The 15,649-nt window shown below is 42.5% G+C and overlaps 1 protein-coding gene across 2 annotated transcripts; it reads right to left on the bottom strand.

Moving 5' to 3' along the window:
- Nucleotides 1-3,040: 3,040 nt before the first annotated feature.
- Nucleotides 3,041-14,529, bottom strand: DDX6 (DEAD (Asp-Glu-Ala-Asp) box helicase 6). Of its 2 annotated transcripts, XM_009871150.1 has the most exons (13): nt 14,065-14,529; nt 12,531-12,594; nt 11,979-12,083; nt 10,607-10,736; nt 10,019-10,165; nt 9,671-9,765; nt 8,848-8,970; nt 8,222-8,350; nt 7,807-7,923; nt 6,536-6,599; nt 5,559-5,660; nt 4,649-4,828; nt 3,041-3,566 (listed from the first exon to the last, which is right to left on the bottom strand). In XM_009871150.1, exons 1-12 carry the CDS (start codon nt 14,262-14,264, stop codon nt 4,653-4,655), a joined length of 1,452 nt encoding a protein of 483 aa, XP_009869452.1. In that variant the 5' UTR covers nt 14,265-14,529; the 3' UTR covers nt 3,041-3,566; nt 4,649-4,652. The 2 variants fall into 2 exon arrangements, with proteins under 2 accessions (XP_009869452.1, XP_009869451.1); XM_009871149.1 differs by lacking the exon at nt 3,041-3,566 and having other exon boundaries at nt 4,526-4,828.
- Nucleotides 14,530-15,649: the final 1,120 nt, after the last annotated feature.

The following is a 15,649-nucleotide window of genomic DNA, read 5'->3' as shown; positions in this document are numbered from 1 at the left end:
GCAGCTCAGGAGACACAACGTGCTGTCTCCAGAACCTCTAGAACAAAAACCGAGGCAGGACACCTGTCTGCTCGCGTTTGTGCCCTATCAGTCACTTGCATGGGGGAAAAAAAAGCAACAAACAAACTCACGTAAAAAACAATGAACTAAAACAAAACCAAAAAAAGCCAACTGTGTGAAGCATTTTTAAATCCTTTGAGCAGACACCCTCCCCCATCCCAAGTAAAAATAAAGAACAAAAGATCAGAATGAGATGATTTGATACCAACACTTACTCAACATGAATTCCTGTTGAGCTTCCCTGTTCTTATCCACAAAAAAGTCACAGAGGGCAAAGGAAAGATGCTCCCATCTCATTCTGGAAACTGAAATATCAATTTGAGACCGACCCACCCCCCTCCCTTTGGGAAAAGCTCCTGAGCAGCTGCAGTGCACTCCTCAGGGTGCGCACCCAGAGCCCAGCCTATCGTTCCTCTGAGCGAGCTGGCTGAAGAATCATGTCACCCTCTTCACAGCCACTTCACCCAGCTGTGAAGCTCCATTTCATCGGATTCACAGAGTGACACTTTCAGACTTCTGAGAGGAAAAGCACAGAATATATCAGATTTTCATTCGCATCATCTTTGTCAGAGGATGTATTTGACCTAGGGCTCATCACTGAAGTCTCCAACTAATGCATAAATATAACAGCTGGCACATGACCAGCAAACACAGGAGCTCACAAGGAATCTTGGCAGACCAAGACTTATACATACTCCTCGGCAGGGAGAAAAAAAAAAAAAAACCAAAAACACAACACCAAAACAAAAAATAAAAAATAAAAAATAAAAAACTGAAACAAAACAAAAAATCAACTAGGATTATCCTAGTTTTTTGGAGCATCTTTCCATTTGCAAGATCACGCCTGTTAGAGATAGCCTACTAGCACCAAAAATAGGCTGCTTCCTTCTTGACAAGAAGCCACCTAAAAATGGCGCCCCTGATAGTTTAGGTAAGTGCCAATCCTCAAGTAGAGGCCACATTTAACGTAATACTTTCAAAAGTTCTGTGCTTCAAGAGGGACCATCGCCACATGGCACCAGGCTAACCTACCACAAATCCAAGCAGAGCACACACGTCTGACTCGACATCGCTATCCTGTTCTTGTTACATGTGCATGCCCTGGTAAGATACACAACTTTTATTTACATTTTCCACGTCTCTGTTGCACTAAAACGATCCCTCTTCTGTCTCTCTGGAAAATCATAAGCTGGCTGCAGTACAAGAGCAAGATTTTACTTTTGGTCAAAGTTACCACCCACAAACTCCCACCCCCCACCCCTGAAAAGCACCCCAAAATTGTTTACATTTAGTACCTGCCAGTCAGATGTAAGCTGTGTGGCTCACAGAGCATCTGTGACCAAGCTCTTGAGTTTGTACTCTAGTGCAGCATTTGCTACAATTATGGAGTCACTGCTGACAAAAGGAAAACAAAAAAGAAAAACCCCAAACGCAAAAACTTTTCGATCTTGTAAAGTTATTGTCAGGAGGCACCTGGCTTCTATTTATGATCCGCAAGGAAACGGCTGGGTAAGTCCACCTTGTGGTTCCAAACAATCTAATCTGAATTTAAGAAAAGGAAAAGGGTCTAAATGGGGAGAAATTAAGACAACTCCTGCCTCTAAGGTAAGCAAGCGTGGTGTGAGTGCAGCATCTGTGTAGGCAATAAACAACGGAGCAAAAGGGACTGTGTTCATCCAGGTGCCTCCTGACAGTGTTGGTGAACAGGCTAAAAGGGAATTTTAAGAGTACAGTTTTTGATTTGTCTCACTCCTTTTGCCTGTAGATCAGGCCAAACATCAAGCATGTTGGGAGGGGCACAATTTAAGGCAACACTACTTGACCAGAAACAGCACTTTTCAGCAATATACAATGCAAAATGACAGACAGCAATTCATGCCAAACCAGAGGAGATGGCAAGCAGCTTCCTGCAGCTTCTGACACTAACAGGGGGTTGCCCTCTCCTGCTCGTAAGTCCGCACAGAGGCCGCTCCGGGCAGAAAAAGCACAATACTGCGGGAAGAAAATCAACCCCACAAAGCTCCAGAACTGTCAGTTTATGCACGTAAATTGGTTTTCCGTGGTTTCTCTCAAACCCAAATCCACGCCTTATGCTTACGCTGCTCAACAACACTGGCAACCGCCGGATTTCCCTCACGCCATGGTGGAACACAGGTCACGGCCCCTCCAGAGCTTGGCAAGTTCCTGAAGTTGCTAAGGGGGAAATCCAAGAGCATCTCTCGACAGGCTGAGCTACAGATTTGGAGGTCTTGTAGCCTCACAAGCGAGCTCTTCCACGCGAGCAGTGCAGGACAGTGTTGCTAGCGCCAGAGCAAACCCACCCTGACAAGGGTCACTCGTAGAGGCCTGCCCTTCACAGAGGTCATAGCACTTGTCATTGTTTAGTGTTGCAGAAAACTGAGCCCCTCTCATCTTTAGCTGCTCCCATAATCAGTCTAATCCCTTTAACCCCAGCAACCTTCATCACAAAAGAAAAAGTTATATATGAACCCAAACAGAAAAAAAAAAATCATATTTACAAAGTTTGTACAATATACACATCTGATTTTCTATGGGACACACTGCACCAGAGGAAAGAGGGCCATGGCTCTGAAACAAGTCTACATATCAAGTGCTGTAACTACTAATGGAGACTCTTATGGAAACCAGTCTTTAGTGTTCTGCTAGAGCACAGGGCTTTCCTTATGGCTCCTGCAAAGGATGACAGGCTACTCTTTCCATCTGGAGCTACGATGCTGCACCTAATCAGCCCAGATTTTAAGTTGGTTTCATTTTAAATACAGGTATTTACAGTGTGGGTGAACTGCGGATGCATATCAACTCCTCCAATTAAAAAAAAAATATTTGAGGGGGGAAAAAAAAAAGGAACAAAGTTGAAAAAAAGTAGTACTACCAATACGTTTCACCTCCCAGCCCTCAGCTTGAGTACTTGGGGAGGAGGAGAGGGGGAAGAGAGGGGAACTTTGACCTGAAACCAAAAACGGCTGTTGATTCCTTGGGCTGTGTCGGAAAGGTGATATTCTGAATGGTCTCATAGCATAAGGCACTTTGCACGAATAAGTAACAAGCTCTTTAGCTTAAAAACAGATGAGTAACCAGGGAGAAGTTGAAATGCACTCAGTCGATGGTTGAAGAATTTGAAATAGCAGACAAGCTCGTGTTCATCAAGATTCTTCTCTTTTCAGGGTTTCTCTTCTTCCCTTGCTGCCCCTCCCACCCAAAGAAAAAAAAAAAAAATTTAAAACCAGCAGTTAGTGCAACTAATGTTCAATCAGCACACAGTGCAAACAAGTGGAAAAACAAAATGACATTCCCCCTTTTATCTTCTTTCTTCCTTGCTGCCAAATTTTAAAAGAAAAAAAAAAAAAAGGCCGAGCTCTTTAGTCTTCATAGTTCCGAAATGAAAAGACGAAGAAAAACCCACAAAGAGAAGGGTATCCCCAAAGAAACGATGTGTCACAGATCTGGATCAAAGGGCTTCACCTTCTGCCATGTGTAATCAAAGCCTAAAAAACCAAACCAAACACACAACAACAACACCAACAGTTAAATCAATTTTATGCCAAATTACAACGTAAGTAATGAATGACAGTGACTATGTAGCAGCTCTGGCCAAGCAAAGGGCATTCGGAGCAGTTCAACCTCAACCACACGCCCTACCATACCTACGGAGCCCGACCATCTACTGTTTTCCTGTCCTTTATGAAGCAGCAAACAGTTCCCAGGCCACATCACAGCATTCCCCTTAAGGAAGCCACCCAAGACCCTTTTTCAAGTTCATCACCCGGGGGGGTTAGTTATTTATTAGTTTGTGTGTAAAACATGGAGAAAGCTCAGCCAGCACAGCAAGGCTGGCGAGTCAGCTTGGCGTTACTGGCTTGGATTATCCATGAACAATTTCAAAGAGTGGACACGGTTCCTTTTAACGCTATCTGGCAGTCCGCTTCTACGGCCGCCTCTTTCCTCAGACAATAAGGGGAAAGGGCACAGCCGTGAGCCTAACAGTGAAATCCCACTTTCTCTCAAAGCTATGCAGAAGACCTCGAGTGGCAGCAAAGAGAAATTACAGCTCTGTGCCCACTTTGTTTCCTCTCAAGTGTCCTAGGAACCGCAAGAACGCAGAAGATGCAGGGCCTCTGGCTTGAACCTGAACCTAACAACCGGTGAGGTGCTGAGGCTCTTCTGTCAGCGCTCTGCTCTCAAAGCTATCCACTTCCTCTCCCCACCTTTTTTAAGAACCACCTACCTCTCTGCTGCCTATCAATTTCTCATTTTAGCTAAGCAATACAGAAAGAATTCCTTAGCAGAATCATGGCCTCTCCAAACACCATTCTCCGCTCCCCCGTCTCCCCATTTTCAAACTCCTTAGCACACGGTCAGCATTTCACCTTAAACAACTAAAAATTACTCACCCTCCCCCCCAGCTTCAGCACATAAACACAACTCCTCATATTGTATCTCAGACCCTCTTTTTCACATTCAGAGCCTGCTCAGCACATCTCCCTCCTCCCCCGTGTCAACATGCACAAATTAGCTGTTCTCTGATCCAGAACAACCTCCCTATTCCGGAAGGCATTTACATACGCACATGTTTACTGTTTCTCATCTTCTACAGGTTCACTGTGGTATTCCGCCACATACAAGCTCTTGTCAATGTTGCTTGGTATGGGTTTAATTTCAGTTCCCAACTGCTCCTCAATACTTTTCAGGTTGAATCGATCATCATAGGTGATCAAGTTGATGGCCAGGCCAAGATGACCAAACCGACCTGGACAAAAAAAGAAAAAAAAAAGTCTGAGCTGCGTAATAGGAGGCTGACAGAAAATACCTGCAGATAGTGGAGTTACTAACATCACTCTCTGATGGCAAAGCAAATCCAGACCCTGCCACGGGTCTCTACAACTTTCCTAGCAGTTTTTGGTATGGAGTTTCGTACTGCTCTAGGAATAACAAAGCCCAGGAGGTTCAAAACGCTCTGACTAAACCTCCTCACTAACTACCAACAAAAGGGCTCCCACTACTGCATTACGTACATCCAGCCCTTCTTCAAAAGCAGAGCTCTCAAGCAAGCCTCAACTACAAAGTTCAATTGCATACTGCCTTTCTGAACGCTGTATTTTGCCGAGGTCCAAACATTACAAAGACACCTCGGCACACACACAGAATAAAACTACATTTAAGATGCCACAGCAGCTAGGTTTTCAGCACAGAATTTTCCTAAACTGCAGACAGGAACATCAGGAAGTCTCGTGAGAGTAAAGCAAAATTTGCTGCATTTTTTGACTGGACCGTTCAAGCCAGGTGCAAGAGAACGGCACTTTATTCAGATATTTGTGAGGGTAACTATCGAAGATGACACAAAAAATAAATCTGTCACTAAAATCAAAGCTACCTAAGTTACTTCTCACATACGGTAATAAAAAACAGCAGTCAACTCAAGCCTAAGAAACCTCACAGTCATCAGCAAAATTCTACCTAAAGGATATTTTTCCTCTCACCTGATCTGCCAATACGATGGAGATAAGTCTCTGCCAGCTTTGGGAAATCAAAGTTTATCACCACATTCACAGCTTGGATATCAATACCTCGGGTAAATAGATCTGAAAGACAATCCAGGTCACAAAGAAAGTTACTTTCAATAAGCTCAAATGCTGAAAGTATTGAGGGGGGAAAGATTAACTACAATTTACATTGGCTTGCACTAGTTTCCAGACAGAAGCTTCCCTTGTACTAAAGACAGTTTACACACAAATCTGTATGTCCAATACAAGAATCGCCAAAACACATGATCCGCAGATCTATGTCAAAAAAGTGATTCGAGTGAAGCTAGTTTTTTCCAGGTTAGACTATTTCTGAGTGTGTCTTCTCATATGAGCATCTCCTTTGCGACAACTGTGCTTCGCCAATGTCACAACAGACTCGAGATGAGAACGACACGCCGCTAACTCTTTTTTATTCCGCTTCTAGCAATTTTTGTTAACCCAGATATATGTAGAGATCGGCAGACATCGCCGCAGTACTACCCAAATAGGCGACAGAACAGAGAAACTCAGATCACACACAGGCCAATCAAAACTATAAAAATAGTTAGAAAATATGAGCTACAAACATTTAAAGAATCAGCAGAACTTCCTCCAGCGGTCCTACCACAGTCCTACTGGTATTTTATACTGCTTACATACAGCCTAACGACTCGGAGAGGGCTCACACGTGAAAATATATAGAAAACTTCACCACTGCAGAAAATGCCATCACAGGAAAACAATTTGTAAGCAAGCTGCACCCTCCTGGTCTGTCACAAAAATCTACATGCCTAAAGGAGTGCTGCACCGCGCTACAAGCAAGCTTGACAAAGACATCCTAGCAGACATATTGCTTCGCTTTATTACAAAACCTGATCTACTATACCTAGACTAATAGCTAATCCATTTTCTATCACCACCTTTACAAAGAGGAACATTTTACGAAATCTTACCAGTGCAAACGAGATTGCGGCATAAGCCATTTCGGAAATCGTGGAACACACGATTGCGGTGCTCCTGGAAATACATCAAGAAAGCAAAACAAACAAATAAAAAACAAACGGCTGTGACTTTCAACTATATCCAAGTTACAAACACTGAACTTCAGCCATGTGAATTCCTCTCCCCTGTCATTAGAGGACAGCTGAGTCAAGGCTGCTCATACTTATTTTTTAGCACTTGTCACCCATGAATTCTAAAGAACTTGACAGAGGGGCCTTCACTTTCAAACCAAGAAAGTTAATCGCCTCCTACAGTCCCATCAAAGCCACCTCAGAGCAGCAGCACCTTAAGTTACGGTTACACGAAGTGGATGTCGAGGGAAGTTAAACTGGTATTTTGATTACTGCCTTTCTCCAGCCCCCTGTCAAATTCAATGTGTGTTTTTATTCAGTCCCTTTAAAAGGGAAATCAGCAGTAACTTCATTTTCCAGCACCGAGTATTTTTCACTACCGATTCAGAATTAGGGGTGGGATGAGTCAACTGTCTGTGAAGATTCTCCTCTCAAAAACAAGTCACTTGAGGCCACACAAAGATTAAGTACTGTCATCATTAATGAGCGAAATTAACAGAGGGGATGACCAAGTTGAAGTTTTCCACACAAATATATCTGCACTTGGTCACAAAGATCGCCTACTGACTGATCAAAAACATACACAACTCAGACTTTGAGGAACCCATCCACGTACCTCTCTGTTATCAACATCAGCTCCTATTTCTGCTTAATTAACTGCTGGTCCGCATAAGGCCAGCAAACATTAGGATGACAAGTCAAGTTCCACAAACAGAAAGCTAGGTTTCCTCTAGACTTTTAATTTTATTCTAGCTTACATCTAAAATGAAAAAAAAAAAAAATACACGAGTGCCATGTGGGGCACTCAATTGGCTGGATATTGGGGGGGTTTTTTTTGTTTTATATGGGGCTCGGTTTATCTGTGTCAGTTACACTGCAGTCTACCAGATCCCCATGCCAGCAAAAAGCAAGGCAGTAGCACTGGACTAACTTGACCTGGAGTACTGTTAAGTAGCAACTGACCAGCTACACCGTGTAGTCTGGAAAGGGGTTCAGCGGAGGGGAGTTGGTCTAAAAAAAATTGATAGCAAAGCAATGCACATTTCCATTTTCAAAGCACAAGCAAATTTAAAGCAAGCACGAGACTTAATTCAGGTACACAGTAAATCTTGGGACGGTGTGGAATACACCGCTGTAGACCTCATACTCACCTGCCGCATTTTAGCATGGATATAGAAGCAGGAATAGCCCAGCTGGGAGATCTTTTTGGCTAACAATTCAACCCGCTGAGAGGAGTTGCAGAAAATGATCGACTGGTTAATCTGGAGCTGAACATAAGTAGCATGCTCAGTAAGTGCAGCACTTAACCAATAAACAATCCAAGATACAAGTCTAAATCCCTTCCAGAAACAAAGGGAGCAGGTATTTCACATGGGATGTATTTCTGTACAAGAGGGGAACAGATTAACAAAGTTCTGTAATGCAAAGGAGCTGGACACAAAAAGTGTATTTTTCGTTTCAGCTATATAGCACGTTTTCACAAGGAAAAAGTGTCATTAAGCCATCTTTGCCACCTTCAGTCTTACTCTTGGTTCCAAAAGGAAAAATGCATGCGTACGCGCTTACCCTGGAAAACAGTGTGTTGAGGCAGTGTACTTTCTGACGCTCGGTTACATAGGCATAGTACTGGGTAACTCCCTTCAAGGTCAGCTCCTCCATCAGATTAATCTCGTAGGGTTTCTGCAAATGGGAATTCTGGAAAACGAAGATAAGGATTATGCAGGCGTATCTATGCGCCAAACAACACAAGTACGTCCCACCCTCCCGCACATTTAACTTCACTCATGGCAAGGATGTGATGTCGAGCCACTCACTCTTCACGGTATATGCAAGACGGGGTACAATTTCACAAAGGAGTACTTAAAAATCCAAGGTGACTGAGCAGCCAAACAGGCGCGCTCTCTGGAAGCAAATCAGTGTAGATGGCACATAACTAGCGTAAAAAGTAGAAAATAGTCCCTTGCAGGCAAGAACTGCACATATGTAGTCTTCCCACTAAGGCTACTGCGGATCAGAAATTATTTTCAAATTTCCATCCTAAATTTACATTAAACCAGTGAGGTCTGGATGCATTAAAAAAAACAAACCAAAACAAAACAAAAAAACAACATCCAAGCACTAACAGCTACGCACCACAAACTTAAAGTGCAAGGTCACCACCATCACACATGTACGAACACATTTCCACTCACCATGAACTTCTGTACACTCAAAGGGAAAGTGGCCGAGTACAGCAAAATCTGTCTGTTTTTAGGTAGCGTGAGAATAATGTCTTCCATTATTTGAACAAAATCTTGAGACAGCAACTTATCTGCCTATAACAACATAAGGCATAAACGAGTACATTAAATTAACAGGGCAAGATTTCAGTCTTCCGGTAGTTCCACTGGCGGGGAGGTAACCCAAAACAAAATTCCTAGAGCATCCTTCCCTGTCCTTATGATGGGCCAGTCCCCTCTGGAGCACTCCAAAAGATGTGATTTAGCTGCTGGAGATAAGGGGTTTTTTACTGATTAATCCTATCCTCTTCTGGGTTTCAGCACTTCGATTTAAACAGAATCAAACTTGGGAAAAATAACTGTAATCTAAGAGAACAGTTATCAGTCATCCGAGAGTTTTCACACAACTATTTTCTCAGCCTCTTGCTCAGAAGCCTGTACGTTATTGGATGTTCATAAATCAGTCTTATATGTAATTATGCAGTAAGCACAGCTCGCTCACTATAAGATGAAATTAAACGTAATGTATTCCTTCAGAATAGACTGTAGCAATTCCTGAAGAACTCAAGATAGGAAAGGCAAACCTTCTATGTTGTCTTCTTAAAAGATTTGCATGCAGAAAAACTCTTCTGCCAAAATACCTTCCCAAAAACACTGAGAAACGGTTGAGCTATAACCTTACAGCATCTCTAAGCAAAGTTGATTTGCTCCTGTGTGTAACACGGGAACTTGCTCAGGCACATCATTGCTTTAACTTAGTGTTAAAATCCCAAAACATTTAACATGAGCAACTTGCCTCATCCAGTACTATCATCTGGACATGTTCAACTTTTGCTACTCCTTTCTTGATGAGATCGAGAATTCTCCCAGGGGTAGCTATCACCACATGTACTGTAAGGTTAGAAGAGCAAAAAAAAAAAAAATTTTAAAAAATGGTTAGGGTGACTAAAACCATGTTTCTAGCACCCATGGCCACATTTCATACAAAGAGTATGAGAGAATAATGACAGCATACAAACAGCCAACAAGACATGTTGTAGTCTATTCTGGAACAGGCACACAACAGCAACGAGCAGAAATTCCACTGCCACACTGTAAAAGCCACGAACAAACAGCAACTGTAGCATAGCGAAAGTGCTCCAACCTGTATCATCAAGCCTCATTATGTCATCTCGCAAATTGGTTCCTCCTGTTGTTGCCATCACTTTGGCACCTCCCATGTGTTTGCTGACTTGGATACAGATTTGACTGACCTGCAGGGCCAGTTCACGGGTGGGAACGATCACCATTGCTGAAAGTTAAAAGCGCCAGTCTGAGTTACTAGTAACACACTGCATCTTAAAACTAATCCCCAGAGAAGCTGGAGACCTTTAGGAGAGCTACATTTATACGGTTTTAGAGGCCCTCTCTGGATACCCTGAACAAGGCCTTGGAATCAGTTATGGCAAGCCAAATTCCTTGATAATCCCTCAGTGCGAGTCCTCCAGCCAGCACGCTTGCTTACTGCTATAAATCCTCTTGCCAGGGCAAAACAGTAAAGTCCAGAAGACATCTTCCATTTCAAGCTTTTGAAAGCAACTGAGTATTCCACCTCCCCTCCACCACTCCCCGTCACACGCCTTTGAAAGCACAAGCACATAACCTGTGCTGCTTCTCTGATTGGTCTCAAATTCAATGTAGCGACTGATACCTGGCCGTAGCTAGCAGCTAAGCAAGATCCATCTGGACTGACCTTGTATATTGTCCTTCTTTAAGTCTAGCCGTTCAAGTAAAGGAATGAGGTAGGCTCCACTCTTGCCTGTTCCATTTTTCGCTCTAGCCAAGATATCCCTACCAGATAAAGCAATGGGGATGCTCTCCTCCTGAAATGCAACAACAGTTAGTCAATAAGCAACCACAAGTCACGCTCGCTGAAGAGTCTGGCCAAATTTAATTCTTCTCACTAACTGAAGCAAGTGAAATCCAACTGTTTCATGAACAACTTCAAGCATCGCAGACTCACAATAGGAGTGAGTTAAACCTTTGAGGCAAGAGTTCCCTGACAAAAAAATAGCTCTGCCCCCCATGTCCTTATCTTGCCTGCTCAGAGGAGGAACAAGGATCAAGTAAACCCATACTGACACCTTAGGGAAAAAAAAACACGAAAAGTTTGGAAAACAGTGAAAAAAAAAGACAATGGTAGTCACTAGCAAACTTCTCCCATGAAAAAAGATACCCAGCCATATTTTAACATCGGTACCCCCGTTAATTCAAACCTGTGTGCTCCTGGGACATACTTCTCGTAAAACCAGCAGGATTTCATTTTGAAATTTCGGCCACTCAAATACAGGCCCCAAGTATTTTTCACTTTACTGTCTTTTACAGCACAATCTAAAGAACTCTGAGCCTTTTGGAAAGGCAGCACAGTCAGAAGCTGTTTTGTAGCAGGCAAATTACCTAGAAACCTTTCTCATGCCTTCAGGAGATAAAGGGGCAGAGCTGTGTCAATGACAATCCTCCAAAGAGCAATTAAACAGGAGTTCAACCTCCCTGACCCCTGAAGTCTACACATCAACAGTCCCTAGTAGAACAAGCCTTAGAAAGTAAAAATAAGATGGAGGGAAAGAAAAGTAAACTTGCTACCATATTAACCTCTCTCCCCTAATCTCCATTATGCCCCTTCCAGACACTTACGATAAAAAAGCCAAGACTATGTGACAAAGTCACAGTCACTTCTGTGACAACTAAAGATATGCAGAGCCTGTGGTAACTCAGCTTTCTGGAAAACGTACAGAACAGCCCTGTTTTCATGGGATAACGTAGGTGAAGGATGTCACCAAACAGAGCATTAACAGACTAATGCACCCGGAATGCAATGGAAAGTCTCAAGTTAGCTCTTCTGGCACGTCAGTTGGTCCCATCTCTAAGTCATCCACTGTAGGACCAAGCGATTGAATTGGGTCTTAGAAACTCTCACCTGCCCCAAAGGTGGTTCTGTTCTACTGTTCACAATCCCAGCTTTCACAAATTACAACATGAGCATCTGACATTTAAGCACGAATAAGAAGTTCAAATAATTTATAAAAATTAAACACTGCTCGTAAGTAGTTTTGTCAGTAAACAACCTGAATAGGAGATGGTTTTTCCCAGCCCATTTCGAAAATTCCCATCAGCAACTCCCGTTTCAAACAGTAATCTTCAAACTCGTTTCCTTTTGTGGAGGTCACGTCCTGAATGATGAAAAAAAGCACACATGTAAGAGGAGGTGTGCAGGTGTGGATTGGTCTGACTACGCAGGAAGACCACAAAGCGCATTCCATCGCTACAGAGGCGTTTGCACTGATCTGTGCAAGTACAGAAAAGAAGGAAACGTCAGCTTTCTCATAGCCAAACACAGTACTGTGAAAGTACGCTGACAGCTTTCGATCCATCTCGCAAGAGACACTGTCAGTCCCATGCCATAACGCTAATGAAGCAAGAACTCCACAGTAAACTCCGTTTTTGAGCTTTCCAAGAGAAACAACTCTCCTGAGCAGTTGTAGAACAAAGCAGTTCTTCATTTAAAACACCAGGAGCCGAATCGCTTTTGCATCTGCGCTTAGGACAAGTATATTGCCACTGCGGCCTCTCCCACATCTTTTATTTAACATTTATTCCTAGAATTTTACCACCCTTACCGAAGTTTTGATTCTCAAATCCTTTGGAGGGAGTTTTAAAGTCTTCTTCCAGTCATCACCAGGTCTACAGCAAAAAGAAAATAATATTTTTTTTAAAGTCTGGTGTAATAATTTTATTGTGTGTTTTTATTTTCTTAAATACAGATTACATATTTCTTAGAACGTGGAATATTTTCACCTCCTAAAAGCTAAAAGAATCTACATATATGAGCTCAAGTCTTCTCCGAACTATACGGGATGCAACAGGCAGGAAACTGTAAACAGAGAAAAATCTGCAGTTTGCCAAGTGCACAGAGATTTTGTGAAATCTTTACCCAGTCATGATTCAAGTATCGTTTCTAGGGCACTGAATCAATCCAGTAGAACACAGATCTAAAACTGAGCACTGACTTAGTCACATGACAGAAACTGGCTACAATAAATCCACATGAGAATACTTCCATCACTTGGAAGAAAAAATACTCTTGCCCAGGGAACATCCATTCTTAAACCATGAATAATGCAAGAAGATTAAAAAACATTTTTGGGGAGAAAATTAAGTAAACATATGCTGCACTTATTGATCAAATGTTGTCTTTTGTTCTTCATGAGATTTAGACACTCATCCTCTCTAGAAAGCCACAGTACAGAGAAGAGTAAGTCCTTCTCTTCCCCAATCCCAGGAAGTCACAAGTGAATTTTGATGAGTTTACCTCATTAATTTCATTACAGTAAACCATTTTTTAAAACAAAACAGAAAAAACAGGGGGGGAGAACGACATGTGAGTTAGGCAAACTTTAAGAACCTGAATATTCCATTATACACTCTCTGACAACAGCTGGCATTTCCTTCACAAATAATCGAGTAACAAAGTAAAAGTGAATGTCATTCAGGAGAGTGAGGAACCATGGGGAACAATAAAAAAGGAACACATTACTGTACCATTCAAGGCCTTTACACATTTCAGACTTTCCAACCAGCACACTTACATTTTATTAGCATACTTCCAAAACCAGTACAATGGTAGGACAGTATCAGAGTGGTACCATATCATCTCAGCTCAGACTTTGATGAATCCAAGCCGAAGTATAACACTGAGGAGAGCAAGTGCTGCTATTTAAGATTAATGGCAGAAGATAGTCAACTTTAAATAACTTCTCACCCTGAGAAAGAACTGCCACAAACAACTAAAAAACATAAAAAACTGGACTGAGACTACGTGGTGTTTCCTCCGGTTTTACATTTCAGTTCACTCCCCAACTTCCCTCTCGTACCACTCACAATGAGCAGAGAAAACAGGATGCTGCTGCTGCTCAGTGGGCTACCTCCGACAAGTGGCTACACGTTCTGAAAAGCACCGCGTCAAATTCAATTTTCACAACAAAAACACCACGAAGATCACTGTCAGAGAGAAACTCACAAAAATATAGCTTTCTTCTCATAAGGTACAGAGCAGCCAACGACATACAACAACAGGAGAAAACTTTTTAAAACCGGCACCCAGGAATGCTTTCCCGACACGTTACTTCCGCGGCAGCCGATACGAACACTTACTTAATAGCGGTGGTCATACTCTGTGCTTGCTGTTGAGTGCCGTTATTGATTGTGTTGGCATTTTTCAGCTGGTTCATCTGTTGCTGAGTTTGTGTGCCTCCACCTCCTGGGCCCCCGCTGGGTTTTACAGGGCCTCTCAACTGCCCATTCTGACTGGATAGACCCATTATAACAGGGTTCTCTGTTCTGGCCGTGCTCATGTTTTTGTTTTTAAAGATGTCTTTTTAGACTTGAAAACTTTGAAAGTCAGTACAGAAACTGTAATAACAGTTTATTAGACTCTCCAAAACGAAGAGATAAATAAGTCTTGCTCAATATATGAGTCCTTTATTGCAATGCAGGCAAGCACCTGTAAGTCACTCAAAAGTAAAGTAGTAACTTGCTCTGATGCACTGTGAATCAACTTTTTTTTAAAAAAAGCCCTCTAGCAAAGTTGAGTTATATCAGAATTCACTTGCTTCAATCTGAAAGAGAAGCAGACAATAATTAGTATGGGGATTTTTGCCTGCATAAATCACATCATTTTACCTTTGTACTTTAGGAATCGCTTTTTCCCAGGCAGCGTGCAACAATCGTACGTGCTCTTCCATTTTCTCAGCGGTAATTATCAAGACACACGTCAAGCTTTATAGAAAGCTGCGTCCACCAACTTCAGTCACTAAAGATAATTTTGTCAACAGCCATACTATGAGCAGCCTTTAAGTGAGCAACCACTTGAAAAATACGACCTGCCCCTCACTGTAAAGTAAGCACAAGTTGTATCAATTGCTTTGCCTCTTCTTGAAACTGCCCCGCCTCTGGCATGCAGCAAAGCACCTCTAAAACACTAAGGAACACCATTATGTACAGGTTCGTTACAGGAAGCAAGGCCACAACGCTAAGTGGACAGTCCAGTTCGAACTGACAAAACCCTCTGATCGCTTTTTAGAGAAATTAAGGGGGCAGGGAGAGACTTAAAAAGCAAATGAAAAAAAGCACTTATACTCCTTCAACCCAAAATGCTAGTTCAACCAGCTTACTTAAGCTTTTAAATTGGGTATGGACTTAAAACCACGCAGAAGGTGAAACAAATGTTATCGCAGACCCAAACTGACGGTAGCCTCCTGTTTTGTTAAGTCTACGGGACCGAGCCCGAAGTGAATCAGTGAATAACACACATTTACACTAGGTATCCAACTTCCTGCTTATGTGTTCCGCGTGACGCTACCCTCCAGCTGTCAGTAACAACTCACTCGCACCCAAAAGATAACATTTGGTACACATGACTTCATACTGGCAACACGCTGAACAGGAAGGCTGGTAAAGCTGTGAACAGATAATACAAAAAATCTTACATAAAGTAAGAATGCATGAAAGCTGAAAAATTCCTTATGATGATAACAGGGAGCCAGGACGTTCCTCATCCAAAACCTTTTGAAAGCAACTTAACGTAGGCTCGCCCGTCAGATCTCTCATCACAACACGTCTGTACCGTCTGAAAATGCAAAGGAAAACCCAGCAGACTGCTGCTGCCTAACTTCTGCGCCCACAAAAAACGCGTGGTTCCCCAGCAAATAAATGGCACATTCAAGAGCATTTCCAGAGG

The sequence above is a fragment of the Apaloderma vittatum genome, unplaced genomic scaffold (assembly GCF_000703405.1).
Source record: "Apaloderma vittatum isolate BGI_N311 unplaced genomic scaffold, ASM70340v1 scaffold43676, whole genome shotgun sequence".
Classification (NCBI taxonomy): domain Eukaryota; kingdom Metazoa; phylum Chordata; class Aves; order Trogoniformes; family Trogonidae; genus Apaloderma; species Apaloderma vittatum.
The sequence above is the reverse complement of the archived record's forward strand: the minus strand, read 5'-3'. Positions and strand labels throughout refer to the sequence as shown.